Source organism: Bombina bombina, chromosome 3 (genome assembly GCF_027579735.1).
Source record: "Bombina bombina isolate aBomBom1 chromosome 3, aBomBom1.pri, whole genome shotgun sequence".
Taxonomy (NCBI): domain Eukaryota; kingdom Metazoa; phylum Chordata; class Amphibia; order Anura; family Bombinatoridae; genus Bombina; species Bombina bombina.
In genome coordinates this window covers 894275063-894301236 of record NC_069501.1, presented here as the reverse complement: position 1 = coordinate 894301236, position 26174 = coordinate 894275063, and the positions used below count along the sequence as shown (strand labels likewise).

At 39.1% G+C, this 26174-nt stretch overlaps 1 protein-coding gene across 1 annotated transcript in view; it reads right to left on the bottom strand.

The window, feature by feature from the left end:
- Nucleotides 1–26174, bottom strand: part of MYCBP2 (MYC binding protein 2) — a gene marked incomplete in the record, with an annotated part of 1460675 nt that overhangs the window by 174207 nt on the left and 1260294 nt on the right. The window contains 2 exon segments of the mRNA XM_053707907.1: nt 19768–20012; nt 20429–20598. Of these exon segments, the coding sequence (XP_053563882.1) occupies nt 19768–20012; nt 20429–20598 (415 nt within the window).

Sequence of the window (26174 nt, the reverse complement as noted above, 5' to 3'; positions counted from 1 at the left end):
AACAGCCCTAGTGGAATGAGCTGTAACTCTTTCAGGAGGCTTCCATACAGAGAGCTGAAAGTGCTGGTCCAGAAAAGCAAACCTTAGGAACTTGTGATGATTTCTGTGGATAGGAACATGAAGGTATGCAATCCTTCAAATCCACTGTTGTCATAAATTGACCCTCCTGGATCAATGGAAGAATGGTCCGAATAGTTTCCATCTAGAATGATGGAACTCTGAGAAACTTGTTTAGACTATTGAGATCTAATATAATATAAATATTTGTAAAACTAGCGGATCGCCGAAACCGGAAGGGAAGTCCATTTCTGGTTTCGCGATATTAGGAAGCGGCCAGCAAGTTAATTATATATCCCTGCTTTTGGGCATATTCCCTCTATTTAGTGAGTTCGACAAGTAATCAAGAGTTATTGGTCCCTCACATATGAATATAGTTATGATTCACTCCCATATAAACCGGAACTAGTATCCAGCCAAAACCGGAGTGCAACCTATGACCCAGATACAAGAGGTCACATTATGGTTAAATAAAGCGAAATTCATAAATCCAATTATAAATTCAATTGTAAACAAATATCTAAATGTTACCACTCATTTTACCATCAGTATTAGGACACATTTGTAACCCATAACTTATCTAAAAATATATGTGAAATTGTTTGTATACAAATTGTACCCATGATGCATCTGAAACAGGAAGTGGGTGGTCCAAAGAGGCAATTTGGCGCCTAAACACATTAGAGCTTACCCTATATAAGGCCACTTATTGCTACCACCTTTACTGTCTTGAAAAAAGTCTCAGCATAGGCCGAAACACGTCGACATTGGTAAGCATATTTTTAATAGGGTTATATCTTTTTGTACTTTTACACTATGGTTTGTTTATTTCTTTCTTTCTAGGATTTTTTAACCATTTGGATTTTTTCTTGATTTTTTCTTAATTTTTTAATTTTTGCTTTTTGGACATTTTGGACTTTACTTTTTTATTCTACCAAGGAGACGGATCACCTAAGGACCACATTGGAGGATCATTTCTTCACGACTTTTCAAACTCATTTTTTATAATTCACTTTTTACTCATTTTTATTTGTTGTGCACAGCAAGGAAAAACATATATATTATTGTATCACTGTTTGTATCCAATTTTTTGGTTCACATTTGGATTACTCATTGTTTTTCACTTTTGGATTATTCATTGTGGCACTTTATAACTTTAGGAATTTGACATTTGACATTGTTCACATTATTTACTTAGTTGGATTCACACAGATCTTTGGGTTAAACTCCCCAATATGGATCCTTAATTAATCCATCCACTCCACAATTGACTTTCTTTTCTTCTTTTTGTTTTTGATTATATTAGTGATTATTAGATGTATTGTTGATGCTCCAATTCAGTGATGTTGATGCTTTTATTCAATGATTCCGATAATGTTTAACTAACCATTTGGTTTTATGTATAGGATTTTACATTTGTATTTTATTTTATAAATTCTTGGAATAAATTACATTCATATATTTATACTAACTCAGGAGTTCCTACTACTTTGATCACATTACCTTATATCGCCTCTTGCCTATTTAGGCGCTGTATACAAACCTCCATTACTCTTGAGATCTAATATAGGTCTGAAGGTTCCCTCTTTTTTGGGAACTACAAACAGATTTGAATAAAACCCCTGCCCCTGTTCCTGTGCTGGAATGGGATCAATTACTCCCAGGGAGGAGAGGTCTCTTACACAATGTAAGAATGCCTCTTTTTTTATCTGCTTTACAGATAATCTTGAAAGAAGAAATCTTCCTCTGGGAAGAAAATTCTTGAACTCCAGTTTGTATCCCTGGGACACTATCTCTAAAGCCCAGGGATCCTGAATGTCTCGCACCCAAGCCTGAACGAAGAAAGAAAGTCTGCCCCCCACCAGATCCGGTCCCGGATCGGGAGCATGCCCTTCATGCTGTTTTGGAGTCAGCAACAGGATTCTTGGACTGCTTAGCCTTGTTCCAAGGCTGGTTGGGTCTCCAAGTAGGCTTAGATTGCGAATAATTTCCTTCTTGTTTAGAGGAGGAAGAGAAAGAATTTCCCTTGAAATTAAGAAAAGAACGGAAATTACTCTGTCCTTTTTGTTTATTTCTCTTATGCTGAGGAAGGAGATGACCCTTACCTTCCGTGATGTCAGAAATAATATCCTTCAGGCCAGGTCCAAACAAGGTCTTTCCTTTGTAAGGAACAGCCAGAAGCTTAGACTTGGATGATACGTCCGCAGACCAAGGTTTTAACCATAAAGCTCTGCGGGCAAGAATAGAAAACCCTGAACTCTTAGCTGCTAATTTAGTAATTTGCAGAGAAGCATCTGTAATAAAGGCATTAGCCAACTTCAGAGCTTTAATCCTATCTTGGATCTCCTCTAAAGAGGTCTCTGTTCTGAGAGACTCAGACAAAGCATCAAACCAATAAGCTGCTGCACTAGTGACCGTAGCAATGCACACAGCCGGCTGCAATAGCAGACCCTGGTGAACATAAAATTTTTTAAGTAGTCCCTCTAAATTCTTGTCCATGGGATCTTTAAAAGCACAACTATCCTCAATAGGAATAGTAGTAAGCTTGCATAGAGTGGAAATAGCTCCTTCCACCTTAGGCACCGTCTGCCAAGTTTCCCTGACAGCGTCCGCTATAGGAAACATTTTCTTGAAAATAGGAGAAGGAGAAAAGGGAATACCTGGTCTCTCCCATTCCTTGGAAATAATCTCCGAAGTCCACTTCGGTACTGGAAAAACGTCTGAGTAAGAAGGAACTTCATAATATCTATCCAACTTGCTCGACTTCGCAGGAGCGACCACTACTGTAGAATCACAGTCATCTAAAGTAACTAAAACCTCCCTGAGCAACAGACGGAGGTGTTCTAGTTTGAACCTAAAAGAAACAACCTCAGAATCAGTCAAAGGTATTGACCCTTCTGAGTTTGAAACTTCACCTTCTGACAGAACCTCCATACCCTCCAACTTAGCTCCCTGGGAGGGTACCTCCGAGATTGCCACCATAGTATCAGAAACCTCATTTATTACGTGGTTGTCCTTCCTCTTACGCTTGCCTTGAAGCACAGGAAAAACAGACAACGCATCAGAAATTGTAGAAGACATAACTGTAGCTATGTCTTTTAAGGTAATTCCAGCAAACACTGGAGTAGAAGTACAGGGCACTGCTTGTGCGGGCGTTAAATCTTGGGACGCTTGGGGAGAAAGCTGCGGCATACTCGGACTCTCAGCATTAGACTCCTGAGAAGCATCCGCTTTTGAATAATTTTGCTCATGAAAAATCTTTTCTTTATAACTCAAGGCCCTTTCAATACATGATGGGCAGAAAGGGATTGGTGGTTCCACATTAGCATCCAAACACATGGCGCAAGTAACATTATGCATAGCTTCTAAATCCATTTTAGAGAGAATTTTTTTTTTTTTTTGTACTGTCCCTTTAAATTTTAAAACTACACTTTTTTATTGCAAGGAAAAAACAGAGTTGTAAAATGGGAACCAAATCAAAAATAGCACTTATTAAAGGGAAACTGAACCCACATTTTTTCTTTTGTGATTCAGATAGAGCATGCAATTTTAAGCAACTTTCTAATTTACTCCTATTATCAAATTTTCTTCATTCTCTTGGTATCTTTATTTGAAATGCAAGAATGTAAGTTTAGATGCTGGCCCATTTTTGGTGAATAACCTGGGTTATTCTTGCTGATTGGTGGATCAATTAATTCACCAATTAAAAAGTGCTGTCCAGAGTTCTGAACCAAAAAAGAAGCTTAGATGCCTTCTTTTTCAAATAAAGATAGCAAGTAAACGAAGAAAAATTGATAATAGGAGTAAATTAAAAAGTTGCTTAAAATTACATGCTCTATCTGAATCACGAAAGAAAAAATTTGGGTTTACTGTCCCTTTAAACATGTGTGAATAACAGAACACTGTGCCTTTAAATTTTAAATGCAATTATTTCTCTGTTCAAAGTAAAAATGTATCGATTTTAGTAATAGCAAACGTCTTACTTTGTTAAAAAAACCCACTAGCAAACACATCTACGCCTCAGCAGCTCTGCTGAGGCGCCTACCTGCCGAACAGACAATTTTCTTTCACTGTAACTCCCGGCAATGCAGAAAGGAAAAGAACTCAGAAGCGCTAACAACCGCTCGGTTAATTAGGAACAGACATGCGGTTCTAGAGCAATGAAAGGCGTCACTGTCCACAGCTAAACCGGAACTGCTCCGGATGTCAGACTAAATGACACTGCACAGTAGATTGTGAGCGGGCTTACATGGCAAAAGGAACAGAAAGTGCGTGAAAATGTGACCCCGCCCCTCGTGGGCGTTAACAACCAGACAGCCCAACATGTAATAAACTACCAAAAATAAGATCCAGTAACGATAATGACCAAATCATTCAGCTTTACTCCCTGCCCCAGTGCCTGTACATATGCTGCCATAAAAAACACCCTCCATACATAGAGAGCCAGAAGTACCTTAAAGCTGTCCGACAGCAGGACAGTCCAACAGGTTTAAGAGGTCCTCTCCCTCCTATAGCCCTGTGGAAGATAAGGCCTGAGTTAATACTTGCTAAGGCCATCAGGATAAGGGCAGCAAAAATATATGGGAGGCGCAGTGAGAATTATGGCCCACCAGTTCCCATTGCTTTAAAGCCACCAAAAGCTCTCCTGTAGAGACTGATATGGACTACGGCTACACCCTAGAACATAGTAGCACTCTCTGGCACCACTTTAAAAATAATAAACTCTTGATTGAAGAATCTAATCTAACACCTCACTTTACCTCTTCCTATAACTAACGTAGGCAAAGAGAATGACTGGAGTGGGAGGGAAGGGAGGAGCTATATATAGCAGCTCTGCTGTGGTGCTCTTTGCCTCCTCCTGCTGACCAGGAGGTGAAATCCCACAAGGATGAAATCCGTTGACTCGTGTCTTTAAAAAGAAAGATGTTTTTAATTGTCCCCTACCAGATGATGATCCGGATCGAGGCTGTACTTTCATGGTGATTTAGTAGTAGTGGAGGGCTTCTTTGCCTGTTTAGACTTCTTTCAACTGGAAGAGGATTTCCAGGGAGCTCTGTAAGATTCATTCTTTTGAGAAGAATAGAAAGATCTCTGATTCCTAGACTGACACAAAAATGAAAATTATTAGAAGCTTTACCTTTTCGCCCTTGGATCTTTTGTCCTGAGGGAGAAAAGCTCCTAAGATTGGGAGCAAAAAAAAAAACCTTACTCTTAAAGGGAAGAATCAAAAGACGGGTCTTAGAAAGCATGTCAGCTGTAAGGCCTAGTTAAAAAAGCCAGAGCCATTTTTTTGTATCAAGTCTGATAATGTCAACATTTGCATCACAGATGAATGCATTAACCGACCAAATAAGATCTAAAGAATGTTGAGCATTTACATCCAAAGAGTTGTCTAAAATTTGATCAGACAGGCTTGCACCATAGACCAACGCAGGCAATACTAATAGCTGGTCTGAAGATCTGCTTGCTAAAAGGCTTTTCTGTGATAAGGTTCTAATTTCCAGTCCATAGGATCTTTAAAAGAGGAAAATGTAGTATGCTTTGCTAAGGTAGATATAGCTTTGTCGACCTTAGGAATACATTCTCACTGTTCCAAATGAGAAGATAGTAAAGAAAACATCTTCTTAAATCTCAATGCTGGATTATAAGGAATGCCAGGCCTAGTCTATTCCTTGGTAATTATCTCAGTGATGCCACCGTGAACATGGAAAACTTCAGAAGCCTTAGAAGAAGGCTTGGAAATTATATTTAGTTGCTTTACTAATTTTTCCTCAGTCTGTTTAGAATCTCAAATACCTAACGTACATAAAACTTCCTTAAGGTAATGTATGTAGACGTTCAATTTAAACATGAAAGAATCTGAATCTTGTTCAGAGACAGACTCTTGCTTATCAGAGATATATTCACAATCAGAAGATAAATCTGAGGAATCTGAATCTTTCAGAAGATCCTTTTGTGAATTAGAGTTTTGAGATTTAGAGTCGGAAGGCAACTCCACAGTAGGAAGATTATCTGACTAACATCTCTTTTGCTTATTTACCACATAAAAATGATTCAGCAATACAGGGATACACTGTGAATGAACTATAAAAAAACTCTGAAGTAACTATTAACACTAAAAATACCCAGTCTAGAACAAAAATTAAAAGTATCTATAACTCCTGGGGATAGCTGGATATATCGAGACCGCTATACACTATGAAAGAGAAGCAGCTCAGAAGTCTGAACAGGAGTTGAATCTCAGAAGTGATAAACTTGTGAACTCTCACCACTTTAAAAATAAAAAAAAACTACAAAAAAACCCTGCATAATCATGTATATATACATATATACAGGTAGAACACCCATGGGACTGGAAAAGGTTTGGATTTCAGATTATTTTGAATTTTGTTATACTTGCATCTGTAAAATGGGACTGATTGGAGAGGGGATAGGACAAAGTGTAAACAACAACAGCTTATGTAATTTAGTCAATATTTAAATGCCATGCAACCTAAATGTAGTTTTATATAATTTTTAATACTTTTGTATACATAGTACCATCAGAAAGATAGTACGGTACTGTAATGAGAAAGGTAAAATGTGTTGTTTTAAAGGGACAGTATACTGTAAAGTTGTTTTTCCCTTAATGTATTTCCAATGATGACTTATACCAGCAGCAGAGAATAAAATGTAGGACAAAATGCATTTCCAGGTTTATTTGTGAATATGAAAATAGCTGATTTTATTTTGTGCTTTAAAGTCAAAACCTATTAAAATGGGTTGAGCTTGCAGGTAAACTTAGATCTCATTATTTTATCACTGTGTACACACACACGCTTTATTATCTTATATCCATCTGTAAGTCAAACACCAATACAATTGAAAATTAGCAGTACTTAACAATCCTACACCCCAGTGTGAGTGTAATTTATTCTGCTGGCTGTGTTTACAAAACATGTCAATAACCTATACTTAGGGGTTGATTTATCAAGCGATGGCGGACAGGGGCGTACATATGCGCCCCTTTCTGTTGCAGCACGCCTCTGGTGGGCTGAATTCCGCTACCGGAATTCAGCATTGCACAAGAGCGCCAATTTGCTAATCTGATGACTGCTGCTTCATAAATATGGACTGCAGGTTCTCTTGTGAGAACCTGTAGTCGTAGGGGTTTGAAGGCAGGCGAAGCCTTTGATAAATCGACCCCTATAGTATAGAAACTTTCAGTATAGGTGGGGATACCACAAGCTAAATCAACCAATTAAATGTTGAAATAAAGGTAAAGGAGCTACTTGTAAACAATTGAATACACTCCAGCAGGTAAAATTAATAATTGGAAACAAATTAAAAGAATTTTTTTTTTAGGTTAACTGTCCCTTTAAATAAATAGACTATTTGAATTTTAGAACACAAAAAAACAAACAAAAACAAAGACACAGGCAGAGAAAATTGTCACTTACAGGAAGGGAAAAATTATTTTAAAAAGTTTGGATTTTAGACTTATGGATTTGGGGATTTGTATCTGTATATGTAATAAATATATATAATATAATACAATATATAATGAAAAAAACATAATTTATGTAAGAACTTACCTGATAAATTCATTTCTTTCATATTAGCAAGAGTCCATGAGCTAGTGACGTATGGGATATACATTCCTACCAGGAGGGGCAAAGTTTCCCAAACCTCAAAATGCCTATAAATACACCCCTCACCACACCCACAAATCAGTTTAACCAATAGCCAAGAAGTGGGGTGATAAAAAAGTGCGAAAGCATATAAAATAAGGAATTGGAATAGTTGTGCTTTATACAAAAAAATCATAACCACCAAAAAGGGTGGGCCTCATGGACTCTTGCTAATATGAAAGAATTTATCAGGTAAGTTCTTACATAAATTATGTTTTCTTTCATGTAATTAGCAAGAGTCCATGAGCTAGTGACGTATGGGATAATGACTACCCAAGATGTGGATCTTTCCACGCAAGAGTCACTAGAGAGGGAGGGATAAAAACATAATTTATGCTTACCTGATAAATTCCTTTCTTCTGTAGTGTGATCAGTCCACGGGTCATCATTACTTGTGGGATATTAACTGCTCCCCTACAGGAAGTGCAAGAGGATTCACCCAGCAGAGTTGCTATATAGCTCCTCCCCTCTACATCACCTCCAGTCATTCGACCAAGGACCAACGAGAAAGGAGAAGCCAAGGGTGTAGTGGTGACTGGAGTATAATTTAAAAAATATTTACCTGCCTTAAAAAACAGGGCGGGCCGTGGACTGATCACACTACAGAAGAAAGGAATTTATCAGGTAAGCATAAATTATGTTTTCTTCTGTTAAGTGTGATCAGTCCACGGGTCATCATTACTTGTGGGATACCAATACCAAAGCAAAAGTACACGGATGACGGGAGGGATAGGCAGGCTCTTTATACAGAAGGAACCACTGCCTGAAGAACCTTTCTCCCAAAAATAGCCTCAGAGGAAGCAAAAGTGTCAAATTTGTAAAATTTGGAAAAAGTATGAAGCGAAGACCAAGTTGCAGCCTTGCAAATCTGTTCAACAGAGGCCTCATTCTTAAAGGCCCAAGTGGAAGCCACAGCTCTAGTGGAATGAGCTGTAATTCTTTCAGGAGGCTGCTGTCCAGCAGTCTCATAAGCTAAACGAATTATGCTACGAAGCCAAAAAGAGAGAGAGGTAGCAGAAGCTTTTTGACCTCTCCTCTGACCAGAGTAAACGACAAACAGGGAAGACGTTTGTCGAAAATCTTTAGTTGCCTGTAAATAAAATTTAAGGGCACGAACTACATCCAGATTGTGCAAAAGACGTTCCTTCCTCGAAGAAGGATTTGGGCACAAGGATGGAACAACAATCTCCTGATTGATATTCCTGTTAGTGACTACCTTAGGTAAGAACCCAGGCTTAGTACGCAGAACTACCTTATCCGAGTGAAAAATCAAATAAGGAGAATCACAATGTAAGGCTGATAACTCAGAGACTCTTCGAGCCGAGGAAATAGCCATTAAAAATAGAACTTTCCAAGATAACAACTTTATATCAATGGAATGAAGGGGTTCAAACGGAACACCCTGTAAAACGTTAAGAACAAGGTTTAAACTCCATGGTGGAGCCACAGCTTTAAACACAGGTTTAATCCTGGCCAAAGCCTGACAAAAAGCCTGAACGTCTGGAACTTCTGACAGACGCTTGTGTAACAGAATGGACAGAGCTGAGATCTGTCCCTTTAAGGAACTAGCGGATAACCCCTTTTCTAAACCTTCTTGTAGAAAAGACAATATCCTAGGAATCCTAACCTTACTCCAAGAGTAACCTTTGGATTCGCACCAATATAGGTATTTACGCCATATTTTATGGTAAATCTTTCTGGTAACAGGCTTCCTAGCCTGTATTAAGGTATCAATAACTGACTCAGAAAAACCACGCTTTGATAAGATCAAGCGTTCAATTTCCAAGCAGTCAGCTTCAGAGAAGTTAGATTTTGATGTTTGAAAGGACCCTGAATCAGAAGGTCCTGTTTCAGAGGTAGCGACCAAGGTGGACAGAATGACATGTCCACCAGATCTGTATACCAAGTCCTGCGTGGCCATGCAGGCGCTATTAGAATCACTGATGCTTTCTCCTGTTTGATTCTGGCAATCAATCGAGGAAGCATCGGGAAAGGTGGAAACACATAAGCCATCCTGAAGGTCCATGGTGCTGTCAAGGCATCTATCAGGACCGCTCCCGGATCCCTGGATCTGGACCCGTAGCGCGGAAGCTTGGCGTTCTGTCGAGACGCCATGAGATCTATCTCTGGTTTGCCCCAACGTCGAAGTATTTGGGCAAAGACCTCTGGATGAAGTTCCCACTCCCCCGGATGAAAAGTCTGACGACTTAAGAAATCCGCCTCCCAGTTCTCCACTCCCGGGATGTGGATTGCAGACAGGTGGCAAGAGTGAGACTCTGCCCAGCGAATTATCTTCGATACTTCCATCATTGCTAGGGAGCTTCTTGTCCCTCCCTGATGGTTGATATAAGCTACAGTCGTGATGTTGTCCGACTGGAACCTGATGAACCCCCGAGTTGCTAACTGGGGCCAAGCCAGAAGAGCATTGAGGACTGCTCTCAATTCCAGAATGTTTATTGGAAGAAGACTCTCCTCCTGATTCCATAGTCCCTGAGCCTTCAGAGAATTCTAGACAGCGCCCCAACCTAGTAGGCTGGCGTCTGTTGTTACAATTGACCAGTCTGGCCTGCTGAATGGCATTCCCCTGGACAGATGTGGCCGATAAAGCCACCATAGAAGAGAATTTCTGGTCTCTTGAATGGAATGAAGGACACGGCATGCATTTTGAAGTTTTGTTAACCTGTCCTCTGTCAGGTAAATCTTCATTTCTACAGAATCTATCAGAGTCCCCAGGAAGGGAACTCTTGTGAGTGGAAAGAGAGAACTTTTCTCTTCGTTCACTTTCCATCCATGCGACCTTAGAAATGCCAGTACTATCTCTGTATGAGATTTGGCAGTTTGAAAGCTTGAAGCTTGTATCAGTATGTCGTCTAAGTACGGAGCTACTGAAATTCCTCGCGGTCTTAGTACCGCCAGAAGAGTGCCCAGAACCTTTGTGAAGATTCTTGGAGCCGTAGCCAGTCCGAATGGAAGAGCTACAAACTGGTAATGCCTGTCTAAAAAGGCAAACCTTAGATACCGGTAATGACTTCTGTGAATCGGTATGTGAAGGTAAGCATCCTTTAAATCCACTGTGGTCAAGTACTGACCCTCTTGGATCATGGGCAAAATTGTTCGAATAGTTTCCATCTTGAACGATGGAACTCTTAGGAATTTGTTTAGGATCTTTAAATCCAAGATTGGCCTGAAGGTTCCCTCTTTTTTTGGGAACTACAAACAGATTTGAGTAAAACCCTTGTCCTTGTTCCAACCGCGGAACTGGATGGATCACTCCCATTAATAAAAGATCTTGTACGCAGCGTAGAAACGCTTCCTTCTTTGTTAGGTTTGTTGACAACCTTGACAGATGAAATCTCCCTCTTGGGGGAGAGGATTTGAAGTCCAGAAGGTATCCCTGAGATATGATCTCTAACGCCCAGGGATCCTGAACATCTCTTGCCCAAGCCTGGGCGAAGAGGGAAAGTCTGCCCCCCACTAGATCCGGTCCCGGATCGGGGGCCCTCAATTCATGCTGTCTTAGGGGCAGCAGCAGGTTTTCTGGCCTGTTTGCCCCTGTTCCAGGACTGGTTAGGTTTCCAGCCTTGTCTGTAGCGAGCAACAGCTCCTTCCTGTTTTGGTGCAGAGGAAGTTGATGCTGCTCCTGCTTTGAAATTACGAAAGGAACGAAAATTGGACTGTCTAGCCTTGGCTTTGGCCTTGTCCTGAGGCAGGGCATGACCTTTACCTCCTGTAATGTCATCAATAATCTCTTTCAAGCCGGGCCCGAATAAGGTCTGCCCTTTGAAAGGAATATTAAGCAATTTAGATTTAGACGTAACATCAGCTGACCAGGATTTTAGCCACAGAGCTCTGCGTGCCTGAATGGCGAATCCTGAATTTTTAGCCGCAAGTTTAGTTAAATGTACTACGGCATCTGAAATAAATGAATTAGCTAACTTAAGGAATTTAAGTTTGTGTGTGATGTCATCTAGTGTGGATGATTGAAGTGTCTCTTCCAGAGACTCAAACCAAAATGCTGCTGCAGCCGTGACAGGCGCAATACATGCAAGAGGTTGCAATATAAACCCTTGTTGAACAAACATTTTCTTAAGGTAACCCTCTAATTTTTTATCCATTGGATCTGAAAAAGCACAGCTATCCTCCACTGGGATAGTGGTACGCTTAGCTAAAGTAGAAACTGCTCCCTCCACCTTAGGGACCATTTGCCATAAGTCCCGTGTGGCGGCGTCTATTGGAAACATTTTTCTGAATATAGGAGGGGGTGAGAAAGGCACACCGGGTCTATCCCACTCCTTAGTAACAATGTCAGTAAGTCTCTTAGGTATAGGAAAAACGTCAGTACTCGTCGGTACCGCAAAATATTTATCCAACCTACACATTTTTTCTGGGATTGCAACTGTGTTACAATCATTCAGAGCCGCTAATACCTCCCCTAGTAACACACGGAGGTTCTCAAGCTTAAATTTAAAATTTGAAATGTCTGAGTCCAGTTTATTTGGATCAGAACCGTCACCCACAGAATGAAGCTCTCCGTCTTCACGTTCTGCAAACTGTGACGCAGTATCAGACATGGCCCTTGCATTATCAGCGCACTCTGTTCTCATCCCAGAGTGATCACGTTTACCTCTTAGTTCTGGTAGTTTAGCCAAAACTTCAGTCATAACAGTAGCCATATCTTGTAATGTGATTTGTAATGGCCGCTCAGATGCACTCGGCGCTACAATATCACGCACCTCCTGAGCGGGAGATGCAGGTACTGACACGTGAGGCGAGTTAGTCGGCATAACTCTCCCCTCGTTGTTTGGTGAAATATGTTCAATTTGTACAGATTGACTATTTTTTAAAGTAGCATCAATACATTTAGTACATAAATTTCTATTGGGCTCCACTTTGGCATTAACACATATAGCACAGAGATATTCCTCTGAATCAGACATGTTTAACACACTAGCAAATAAACAGCAACTTGGAAATACTTTTCAAAGTAATTTACAAATAATATGAAAACGAACTGTGCCTTTAAGAAGCACAGAAAAATATTATAACAGATAAAATAATTAAGTTATAGCATCAATCTTTGTCAGAATATACAGTTTTAGCAAAGGATTGTTCCCCTCAGCAAATGATAACTAACCCAGGCAGCAGAAAAAAATACACAAATAAACGTTTTTTATATCACAGTCAATACAATCAGCACAGCTCTGCTGTAATGATTACTTCCCTCAAAAAAGACTCTTGAGATCCCTGAACTCTGTAGAGATGAACCGGATCATGCAGGAAGAAAATGAACCTCTGACTGAGTTTTTCTGATGCATAGTAAAAGCGCCAAAAATGGCCCCTCCCCCACACACATAACAGTGAGAGGGATCAGTGAACTGCTCTAATTTAAATCAAAACTATTGCCAAGTGGAAAAAAAGTGCCCAAAACATTTTTTCACCCAGTACCTCAGAGAAAAAAACGTTTTTACATGCCAGCAAAAAAACGTTTTACCTCAATAATTAATTGTCATTTAAAACCTATTGCAAGTCCCTGCAAAATAGGTTAAGTCTATGTATACAGTTTAAAAGCCAGAGAAGTACCATTTCCCAGAAAACTGAAGTGTAAAATATACATACATGACAGCCTGATATCAGCTACATCTACTGCATTCAAGGCTGAGTTTACATTATAACGGTATGGCAGGATTTTCTCATCAATTCCATGTCAGAAAATAATAAACTGCTACATACCTCTTTGCAGATTAATCTGCCTGCTGTCCCCTGATCTGAAGTTTACCTCTCCTCAGATGGCCGAGAAACAGCAATATGATCTTAACTACTCCGGCTAAAATCATAGAAAAACTCAGGTAGATTCTTCTTCAAATTCTACCAGAGAAGGAATAACACACTCCGGTGCTATTATAAAATAACAAACTTTTGATTGAAGATATAAAAACTAAATATATCACCATAGTCCTCTCACACATCCTATCTAGTCGTTGGGTGCAAGAGAATGACTGGGGGTGACGTAGAGGGGAGGAGCTATATAGCAACTCTGCTGGGTGAATCCTCTTGCACTTCCTGTAGGGGAGCAGTTAATATCCCACAAGTAATGATGACCCGTGGACTGATCACACTTAACAGAAGAAATAAAGACAGCCAATTCCTGCTGAAAATAATCCACACCCAAAATAAAGTTTAATGAAAACATAAGCATAAGATTCAAACTGAAACCGCTGCCTGAAGAACTTTTCTACCAAAAACTGCTTCAGAAGAAGAAAACACATCAAAATGGTAGAATTTAGTAAAAGTATGCAAAGAGGACCAAGTTGCTGCTTTGCAAATCTGATCAACCGAAGCCTCATTCCTAAACGCCCAGGAAGTAGAAACTGACCTAGTAGAATGAGCTGTAATCCTTTGAGGCAGAGTTTTACCCGACTCGACATAAGCATGGTGAATTAAGGATTTCAACCAAGATGCCAAAGAAATGGCAGAAGCTTTCTGACCTTTCCTAGAACCGGAAAAGATGACAAATAGACTAGAAGTCTTACGGAAAGACTTAGTAGCCTCAACATAATATTTCAAAGCTCTAACAACATCCAAAGAATGCAACGATTTCTCCTTAGAATTCTTAGGATTAGGACATAATGAAGGAACCACAATTTCTCTACTAATATTGTTGGAATTCACAACCTTAGGTAAAAATTGAAAAGAAGTTCGCAACACCGCCTTATCCTGATGAAAAATCAGAAAAGGAGACTCACAAGAAAGAGCAGATAATTCAGAGACTCTTCTGGCAGAAGAGATGGCCAAAAGGAACAAAACTTTCCAAGAAAGTAATTTAATGTCCAATGAATGCATGGGTTCAAAAGGAGGAGCTTGAAGAGCCCTCAGAACCAAATTCAAACTCCAAGGAGGAGAAATTGACTTAATGACAGGTTTTATACGAACCAAAGCTTGTACAAAACAATGAATATCAGGAAGATTAGCAATCTTTCTGTGAAAAAGAACAGAAAGAGCAGAGATTTGTCCTTTCAAGGAACTTGCGGACAAACCTTTGTCTAAACCATCCTGAAGAAACTGTAAAATTCTCGGAATTCTAAAAGAATGCCAGGAAAAATGATGAGAAAGACACCAAGAAATATAAGTCTTCCAGACTCTATAATATATCTCTCTAGATACAGATTTACGAGCCTGTAACATAGTATTAATCACAGAGTCAGAGAAACCTCTTTGACCAAGAATCAAGCGTTCAATCTCCATACCTTTAAATTTAAGGATTTGAGATCCTGATGGAAGAAAGGACCTCGTGACAGAAGGTCTGGTCTTAACGGAAGAGTCCACGGCTGGCAAGAGGCCATCCGGACAAGATCCGCATACCAAAACCTGTGAGGCCATGCTGGAGCTACCAGCAGAACAAACGAGCATTCCTTCAGAATCTTGGAGATTACTCTTGGAAGAAGAACTAGAGGCGGAAAGATATAGGCAGGATGATACTTCCAAGGAAGTGATAATGCATCCACTGCCTCCGCCTGAGGATCCCGGGATCTGGACAGATACCTGGGAAGTTTCTTGTATAGATGAGAAGCCATCAGATCTATTTGTGGGAGTTCCCACATTTGAACAATCTGAAGAAATACCTCTGGGTGAAGAGACCATTCGCCCGGATGCAACGTTTGGCGACTGAGATAATCCGCTTCCCAATTGTCTATACCTGGGATATGAACCGCAGAGATTAGACAGGAGCTGGATTCCGCCCAAACCAGAATTCGAGATACTTCTTTCATAGCCAGAGGACTGTGAGTCCCTCCTTGATGATTGATGTATGCCACAGTTGTGACATTGTCTGTCTGAAAACAAATGAACGACTCTCTCTTCAGAAGAGGCCAAGACTGAAGAGCTCTGAAAATTGCACGGAGTTCCAAAATATTGATCGGTAATCTCACCTCCTGAGATTCCCAAACCCCTTGTGCCGTCAGAGACCCCCACACAGCTCCCCAACCTGTAAGACTTGCATCTGTTGAGATTATAGTCCAGGTCGGAGGAACAAAAGAAGCCCCCTGAATTAAACAATGGTGATCTGTCCACCACGTTAGAGAATGTCGGACAATCGGTTTTAAAGATATTAATTGAGATATCTTTGTGTAATCCCTGCACCATTGGTTCAGCATACAGAGCTGAAGAGGTCGCATGTGAAAACGAGCAAAGGGGATCGCGTCCGATGCAGCAGTCATAAGACCTAGAATTTCCATGCATAAGGCTACTGAAGGGAATGATTGTGACTGAAGGTTTCGACAAGCTGAAATCAATTTTAGACGTCTCTTGTCTGTCAAAGACAGAGTCATGGACACTGAATCTATCTGGAACCCTAAAAAGGTTACCTTTGTCTGAGGAATCAAAGAATTTTTTAGTGAATTGATCCTCCAACCATGATCTTGAAGAAACAACACAAGTCGATTCGTATGAGATTCTGCTAAATGTGAAGACTGAGCAAGTACCAAGATATCGTCCAAATAAGGAAATACCACAATACCCTGTTCTCTGATTACAGACAGAAGGGCACCGAGAACCTTTGTAAAAATTCTTGGAGCTGCAGCTAGGCCAAACGGCAGAGCTACAAACTGGTAATGCTTGTCCAGAAAAGAGAATCTCAGGAACTGATAGTGATCTGGATGAATCGGAATATGCAGATATGCATCCTGTAAATCTATTGTAGACATATAATGCCCTTGCTGAACAAAAGGCAATATATTCCTTACAGTTACCATTTTGAATGTTGGTATCCTTACATAACGATTCAATATTTTTAGATCCAGAACTGGTCTGAAGGAATTCTCCTTCTTGGGTACAATGAAGAGATTCGAATAAAACCCCAGCCCCTGTTCCAAAACTGGAACTGGCATAATTACTCCAGCCAACTCTAGATCTGAAACACATTTCAGAAATGCTTGAGCTTTCACTGGGTTTACTGGGACACGGGAAAGAAAAAATCTCTTTGCAGGAGGTCTTATCTTGAAACCAATTCTGTACCCTTCTGAAACAATGTTCTGAATCCAAAGATTGTGAACAGAATTGATCCAAATTTCTTTGAAAAAACGTAATCTGCCCCCTACCAGCTGAGCTGGAATGAGGGCCGCACCTTCATGTGGACTTAGAAGCTGGCTTTGCTTTTCTAGAAGGCTTGGATTTATTCCAGACTGGAGATGGTTTCCAAAATGAAACTGCTCCTGAGGAAGAAGGATCAGGCTTTTGTTCTTTGTTGAAACGAAAGGAACGAAAACGATTATTTGCCCTGTTTTTACCTTTAGATTTTTTATCCTGTGGTAAAAAAGTTCCTTTCCCACCAGTAACAGTTGAGATAATAGAATCCAACTGAGAACCAAATAATTTATTACCCTGGAAAGAAAGGGAAAGTAGAGTTGATTTAGAAGACATATCAGCATTCCAAGTTTTAAGCCATAAAGCTCTTCTAGCTAAAATAGCTAGAGACATAAACCTGACATCAACTCTGATAATATCAAAAATGGCATCACAGATAAAATTATTAGCATGTTGAAGAAGAATAATAATATTATGAGATTCATGATCTGTGACTTGTTGCGCTAAAGTTTCCAACCAAAAAGTTGAAGCTGCAGCAACATCAGCCAATGATATAGCAGGTCTAAAAAAGATTACCTGAACACAGATAAGCTTTTCTTAGAAAGGATTCAATTTTCCTATCTAAAGGATCCTTAAAGGAAGTACCATCTGCCGTAGGAATAGTAGTACGTTTAGCAAGGGTAGAAATAGCCCCATCAACTTTAGGGATTTTGTCCCAAAACTCTAATCTGTCGGACGGTACAGGATATAATTGCTTAAAACGTTTAGAAGGAGTAAATGAATTACCCAAATTATTCCATTCTCTGGAAATTACTTCAGAAATAGCACCAGGAACAGGAAAAACTTCTGGAATAACCACAGGAGATCTAAAGACCTTGTCTAAACGTTTAGATTTAGTATCAAGAGGACCAGAATCCTCAATTTCTAATGCAATTAGGACTTCTTTAAGTAAAGAACGGATAAATTCCATTTTGAATAAATATGACGATTTATCAGCATCAACCTCTGAGACAGAATCCTCTAAACCAGAAGAATCATTAGAATCAGAATGATGATGTTCATTTAAAAATTCATCTGTATAAAGAAGTTTTAAAAGACTTTTTATGTTTACCAGAAGGAGGAATAACAGACATAGCCTTCTTAATGGATTCAGAAACAAAATCTCTTATGTTATCAGGAACACTCTGAACATTAGATGTTGATGGAACTGCAACAGGTAATGGTACTTTACTAAAGGAAATATTTTCTGCATTAACAAGTTTGTCATGACATGTAATACAAACAACAGCTGGAGGAACAACTACCAAAAGTTTACAGCAGATACACTTAGCTTTGGTAGTTCCAGCACCAGGCAACGATTTTCCAGTAGTATCTTCTGACTCAGTTGCAATGTGGGACATCTTGCAATATGTAATAGAAAAAACAACATATAAAGCAAAATTTATCAAATTCCTTAAATGACAGTTTCAGGAATGGGAAAAAATGCCAGTGAACAAGCTTCTAGCAACCAGAAGCAACAAATAATGAGACTTAAATAAAGTGGAGACAAATTTGACGCCCACAATATTTGGCGCCTAAATGCTATTAGCGCCAAAAATGACGCCACATCCGGAACGCCGACATTTTTGGCGCGAAAAACATCAAAAATGACGCAACTTCCGGCGACATGTATGACGCCGGAAATAGAAAAAAAATTTTGCGCCAAGAAAATAAAATTAAGCATTTTCAGCCCCCGCGAGCCTAACAGCCCACAGGGAAAGTCAAATTTTAAGGTAAGATAAAAATGATATATTCAAATGCATTATCCCAAATATGAAACTGACTGTCTGAAATAAGGAAATGTTGAACATCCTGAGTCAAGGCAAATACATGTTTGAATACATATATTTAGAACTTTATAAAAAAGTGCCCAACCATAGCTTTAGAGTGTCACAGAAAATAAGACTTACTTACCCCAGGACACTCATCTACATGTTGTAGAAAGCCAAACCAGTACTGAAACGAGAATCAGCAGAGGTAATGGTATATATAAGAGTATATCGTCGATCTGAAAAGGGAGGTAAGAGATGAATCTCTACGACCGATAACAGAGAACCCATGAAATAGACCCCGTAGAAGGAGATCATTGAATTCAAACAGGCAATACTCTCCTCACATCCCTCTGACATTCACTGCACGCTGAGAGGAAAACCGGGCTCCAACCTGCTGAGGAGCGCATATTAACGTAGAATCTAGCACAAACTTACTTCACCACCTCCATAGGAGGCAAAGTTTGTAAAACTGATTTGTGGGTGTGGTGAGGGGTGTATTTATAGGCATTTTGAGGTTTGGGAAACTTTGCCCCTCCTGGTAGGAATGTATATCCCATACGTCACTAGCTCATGGACTCTTGCTAATTACATGAAAGAAAATAAAATAACTATGATCAATAAAACCCAAGGAAATATACAAACATATTTCTATAATTGTATGTAGAATAGGACATTTTAGTTTAGCATGCCAATAATAATCAAAAAGTTTCTAATCATTTAAATTTTATCTGTAACAATGTTAGGCTTCCTTGTGTTATTTGTTTACTATGGTAATCAAACTGCAATTCATATAAGTGAAAATGTATCATTTTTGGAGAGTATGCAATGGGCATGCAGAGCTGTATATTATGTAATAGTATATAGCTTAATTATTGCCAAAACAGAAGACACACAACTAGATGGGGTTTTAACATAAATAATTCACACAGCATACAATAACTAAAGAGTCTGGAATATCAAAAAAGTATTTATAACATTTAAAAACAAGAAAAACATTTATTATAAGGTTTTCATTCATGTTAAATAAGAAACCTGTATATGAAAAACAGTATATTCCCTTTGTAAATGATGTTTAGTTGACTGGTTCTGTAAGTTTATCTCGTATAAACCTGTTAAGAGTATACTTCAACTACTTCAATTCCTGTAATTACCTGGCTAAGGTCTGGAGGTACAGACATTGCATTTTTGACGGCAGGTCCTCAGATATACCTTCCTTGACACTAGGGAGCTGAGAGAGGAATGACTTCTGATGATGGTAGCACAGTATACTTGGCTCTGCGGCACTGCTCAAGGACAGCAAAAATAGAGCATTTGCTTTAATCACTTGGTGAGCTTCCATAGTTGGCAAAGCTCTTGGTGTTTTTACTTGCACTGGCTTACGCCTGGACTGCTTGACCTGAAAACAGAAGTCACACTATTACACACTTTTTCATGCAGGTTGATTGTAAAACGGATAAACCAGTGCCATCTTTTTGTAGGTACAAACTTGTAAAGGGGAAAAAGTGGAACTTCTAAGGAGAGCCACCGTTAAGATTGTAAGTTGGGGTACTCAAATTCTGTCCCTTCCTACAGGAAATGAAGAGGTTTTTCCTGGTAATGAGTGAGCTAAGATAAAAATCTTAAAGCAATATACCTGTTTTAGTACCTGAAAATGTAAAATATGAAACAAGATATTTTAAAGCTGCAGTTATTACCCTTAACATTATGACTATATGTAATCCATATATTTCACCGTATTTTTATAATAAATCTAAATCTATGTATACATTTCTATTGAATCCAAGCAAGGAATTTTGAGAAAAAAAAAAATACCTTTTCACGTACAGCGGCTTGTTTTTCTCTGAGATATTTTTCCCTGCAGCGGTCACAGACTAAATACCAAGTACTTCCTCCTATTCCTCCATCACCACAGTTTCCTGCCCATCCACCACAAAAGTGTCCAATGCTGTTATATCCCTGGCCTCCTGCATATCTTCCACACCCTGAAAAAAACAACTTTAGAAATTACCCTCATATTTCATTTGTTAACAGTTTACTATGGGACACAGAAAGAGAGTGTTTGTTAAGCATCAAATCATTTATCAGCCTTAATATTAAATGTACGGATTGTTTATAGTTTATTTGAATGTATTTTTGTGTTAAAAAAAAAAATCAACTTCATAAACAGGATCACCATATGAATATATAACAGAAGCTGCAGTATGCAGCAGACGCGTATCATACACTGTCAATTGTGTGTGCATGGCAATGCTGTGGTTAATTATTGGATTAAGAAATGCCTAATGTGAAAGAACATGCATAGTGGATAGGAAAATTAAAGCACACACTGATTAAGGGCTAGATTACAAGTGGATTGCAAACTATTGCGCCTGAGCGATAAGGGGTTTATTGCGAATGTTTGCGCTTGTAGGGTTTACCGCTCATATTACGAGTTGAAAGTAAACACAATTGCTTAAGCGCAATCACAATTTACGTTAGACTGATTACCACAACTTCAGAGCTCTGGTTAACTATTTTGCGAAACTAAAAAGTTGCACAAAGCACATTAAAAATACATTACAAAATATAGTTACACCCATAACACTAATAAAGAGTACTCACAAAAATATTGCACAACAAAGTTATAAAGGCTCAAAGATATGTTAGTAGATAAAAACATGTAAAAACATAATTTATGTAAGAACTTACCTGATAAATTCATTTCTTTCATATTAGCAAGAGTCCATGAGCTAGTGACGTATGGGATATACATTCCTACCAGGAGGGGCAAAGTTTCCCAAACCTCAAAATGCCTATAAATACACCCCTCACCACACCCACAATTCAGTTTAACGAATAGCCAAGAAGTGGGGTGATAAAAAAGTGCGAAAGCATATAAAATAAGGAATTGGAATAATTGTGCTTTATACAAAAATCATAACCACCACAAAAAAAGGGTGGGCCTCATGGACTCTTGCTAATATGATAGAAATGAATTTATCAGGTAAGTTCTTACATAAATTATGTTTTCTTTCATGTAATTAGCAAGAGTCCATGAGCTAGTGACGTATGGGATAATGATTACCCAAGATGTGGATCTTTCCACGCAAGAGTCACTAGAGAGGGAGGGATAAAATAAAGACAGCCAATTCCTGCTGAAAATAATCCACACCCAAAATAAAGTTTAATGAAAAACATAAGCAGAAGATTCAAACTGAAACCGCTGCCTGAAGTACTTTTCTACCAAAAACGGCTTCAGAAGAAGAAAATACATCAAAATGGTAGAATTTAGTAAAAGTATGCAAAGAGGACCAAGTTGCAGCTTTGCAAATCTGATCAATCGAAGCTTCATTCCTAAACGCCCAGGAAGTAGAAACTGACCTAGTAGAATGAGCTGTAATCCTTTGAGGCGGAGTTTTACCCGACTCAACATAGGCAAGATGAATTAAAGATTTCAACCAAGATGCCAAAGAAATGGCAGAAGCTTTCTGGCCTTTTCTAGAACCGGAAAAGATAACAAATAAACTAGAAGTCTTTCGGAAAGACTTAGTAGCTTCAACATAATATTTCAAAGCTCTAACAACATCCAAAGAATGTAACGATTTCTCCTTAGAATTCTTAGGATTAGGACATAATGAAGGAACCACAATTTCTCTACTAATGTTGTTGGAATTCACAACTTTAGGTAAAAATTCAAAAGAAGTTCGCAACACTGCCTTATCCTGATGAAAAATCAGAAAAGGAGACTCACAAGAAAGAGCAGATAATTCAGAAACTCTTCTGGCAGAAGAGATTGCCAAAAGGAACAAAACTATCCAAGAAAGTAATTTAATGTCCAATGAATGCATAGGTTCAAACGGAGGAGCTTGAAGAGCCCCTAGAACCAAATTCAAACTCCAAGGAGGAGAAATTGACTTAATGACAGGTTTTATACGAACCAAAGCTTGTACAAAACAATGAATATCAGGAAGATTAGCAATCTTTCTGTGAAAAAGAACAGAAAGAGCAGAGATTTGTCCTTTCAAGGAACTTGCGGACAAACCTTTATCTAAACCATCCTGAAGAAACTGTAAAATTCAAGGAATTCTAAAAGAATGCCAAGAAAAATGATGAGAAAGACACCAAGAAATATAAGTCTTCCAGACTCTATAATATATCTCTCTGGATACAGATTTACGAGCCTGTAACATAGTATTAATCACAGAGTCAGAGAAACCTCTTTGACTAAGAATCAAGCGTTCAATCTCCATACCTTTAAATTTAAGGATTTGAGATCCTGATGGAAAAAAGGACCTTGCGACAGAAGGTCTGGTCGTAGCGGAAGAGTCCACGGATGGCAAGAGGCCGTCCGGACAAGATCCGCATACCAAAACCTGTGAGGCCATGCCGGAGCTACCAGCAGAACAAACGAGCATTCCTTCAGAATCTTGGAGATTACTCTTGGAAGAAGAACTAGAGGCGGAAAGATATAAGCAGGATGATACTTCCAAGGAAGTGATAATGCATCCACTGCTTCCGCCTGAGGATCCCGGGATCTGGACAGATACCTGGGAAGTTTCTTGTTTAGATGAGACGCCATCAGATCTATTTCTGGAAGCTCCCATATTTGAACAATCTGAAGAAATACCTCTGGGTGAAGAGACCATTCGCCCGGATGCAACGTTTGGCGACTGAGATAATCCGCTTCCCAATTGTCTATACCTGGGAAATGAACCGCAGAGATTAGACAGGAGCTGGATTCCGCCCAAAGCAGAATTCGAGATACTTCTTTCATAGCCAGAGGACTGTGAGTCCCTCCTTGATGATTGATGTATGCCACAGTTGTGACATTGTCTGTCTGAAAACAAATGAACGATTCTCTCTTCAGAAGAGGCCAAGACTGAAGAGCTCTGAAAATTGCACGGAGTTCCAAAATATTGATCGGTAATCTCACCTCCTGAGATTCCCAAACTCCTTGTGCCGTCAGAGATCCCCACACAGCTCCCCAACCTGTGAGACTTGCATCTGTTGAAATTACAGTCCAGGTCGGAAGCACAAAAGAAGCCCCCTGAATTAAACGATGGTGATCTGTCCACCACGTTAGAGAGTGTCGTACAATCGGTTTTAAAGATATTAATTGAGATATCTTTGTGTAATCCCTGCACCATTGATTCAGCATACAGAGCTGAAGAGGTCGCATGTGAAAACGAGCAAAGGGGATCGCGTCCGATGCAGCAGTCATAAGACCTAGAATTTCCATGCATAAGGCTACCGAAGGGAATGATTGTGACTGAAGGTTTCGACAAGCTGAAATCAATTTTAGACGTCTCTTGTCTGTTAAAGACAGAGTCATGGACACTGAATCTATCTGGAAACCCAGAAAAGTTACCCTTGTCTGAGGAATCAAAGAACTTTTTGGTAAATTGATCCTCCAACCATGATCTTGAAGAAACAACACAAGTCGATTCGTATGAGATTCTGCTAAATGTAAAGACTGAGCAAGTACCAAGATATCGTCCAAATAAGGAAATACCACAATACCCTGTTCTCTGATTACAGACAGAAGGGCACCGAGAACCTTTGAAAAAATTCTTGGAGCTGTAGCTAGGCCAAACGGCAGAGCCACAAACTGGTAATGCTTGTCCAGAAAAGAGAATCTCAGGAACTGATAATGATCTGGATGAATCGGAATATGCAGATAAGCATCCTGTAAATCTATTGTGGACATATAATGCCCTTGCTGAACAAAAGGCAAGATAGTCCTTACAGTTACCATTTTGAACGTTGGTATCCTTACATAACGATTCAATATTTTTAGATCCAGAACTGGTCTGAAGGAATTCTCCTTCTTTGGTACAATGAAGAGATTTGAATAAAACCCCATGCCCTGTTCCAGAACTGGAACTGGCATAATTACTCCAGCCAACTCTAGATCTGAAACACAATTCAGAAATGCTTGAGCTTTCGCTGGATTTACTGGAACACGGGAAAGAAAAAATCTCTTTGCAGGAGGTCTCATCTTGAAACCAATTCTGTACCCTTCTGAAACAATGTTCTGAATCCAAAGATTGTGAACAGAATTGATCCAAATTTCTTTGAAAAAACGTAACCTGCCCCCTACCAGCTGAGCTGGAATGAGGGCCGCACCTTCATGTGGACTTAGAAGCAGGCTTTGCCTTTCTAGAAGGCTTGGATTTATTCCAGACTGGAGATGGTTTCCAAACTGAAACTGCTCCTGAGGATGAGGGATCAGGCTTTTGTTCTTTGTTGAAACGAAAGGAACGAAAACGATTATTAGCCCTGTTTTTACCCTTAGATTTTCTATCCTGTGGTAAAAAAGTTCCTTTCCCACCAGTAACAGTTGAGATAATAGAATCCAACTGAGAACCAAATAATTTGTTACCCTGGAAAGAAATGGAAAGTAGAGTTGATTTAGAAGCCATATCAGCATTCCAAGTTTTAAGCCATAAAGCTCTTCTAGCTAAAATAGCTAAACCTGACATCAACTCTGATAATATCAAAAATGGCATCACAGATAAAATTATTAGCATGCTGAAGAAGAATAATAATATTATGAGAATCATGATCTGTTACTTGTTGTGTTAAAGTCTCCAACCAAAAAGTTGAAGCTGCAGCAACATCAGCCAAAGATATAGCAGGTCTAAGAAGATTACCTGAACACAGATAAGCTTTTCTTAGAAAGGATTCAATTTTCCTATCTAAAGGATCTTTAAACGAAGTACCATCTGACGTAGGAATAGTAGTACGTTTAGCAAGGGTAGAAATAGCCCCATCAACTTTAGGGATTTTGTCCCAAAATTCTAATCTGTCAGACGGCACAGGATATAATTGCTTAAAACGTTTAGAAGGAGTAAATGAATTACCCAATTTATCCCATTCTCTGGAAATTACTTCAGAAATAGCATTAGGAACAGGAAAAACTTCTGGAATAACCACAGGAGATTTAAACACCTTATCTAAACGTCTAGAATTAGTATCAAGAGGACCAGAATCCTCTATTTCTAAAGCAATTAGTACTCCTTTAAGTAAAGAACGAATAAATTCCATTTTAAATAAATATGAAGATTTATCAGCATCAATCTCTGAGACAGAATCCTCTGAACCAGAAGAGTCATCAGAATCAGAATGATGATGTTCATTTAAAAATTCATCTGTAGAGAGAGAAGTTTTAAAAGATTTTTTATGTTTACTAGAAGGAGAAATAACAGACATAGCCTTCTTGATGGATTCAGAAACAAAATCTCTTATGTTATCAGGAACATTCTGCACCTTAGATGTTGAGGGAACTGCAACAGGCAATGGTACATTACTAAAGGAAATATTATCTGCTTTAACAAGTTTGTCATGACAATTAATACAAACAACAGCCGGAGGAATAGCTACCAAAAGTTTACAGCAGATACACTTAGCTTTGGTAGTTCCAGCACTAGACAGCTATTTTCCTGAAGTATCTTCTGACTCAGATGCAACGTGAGACATCTTGCAATATGTAAGAGAAAAAACAACATATAAAGCAAAATTGATCAAATTCCTTAAATGACAGTTTCAGGAATGGGAAAAAATGCCAATAAACAAGCTT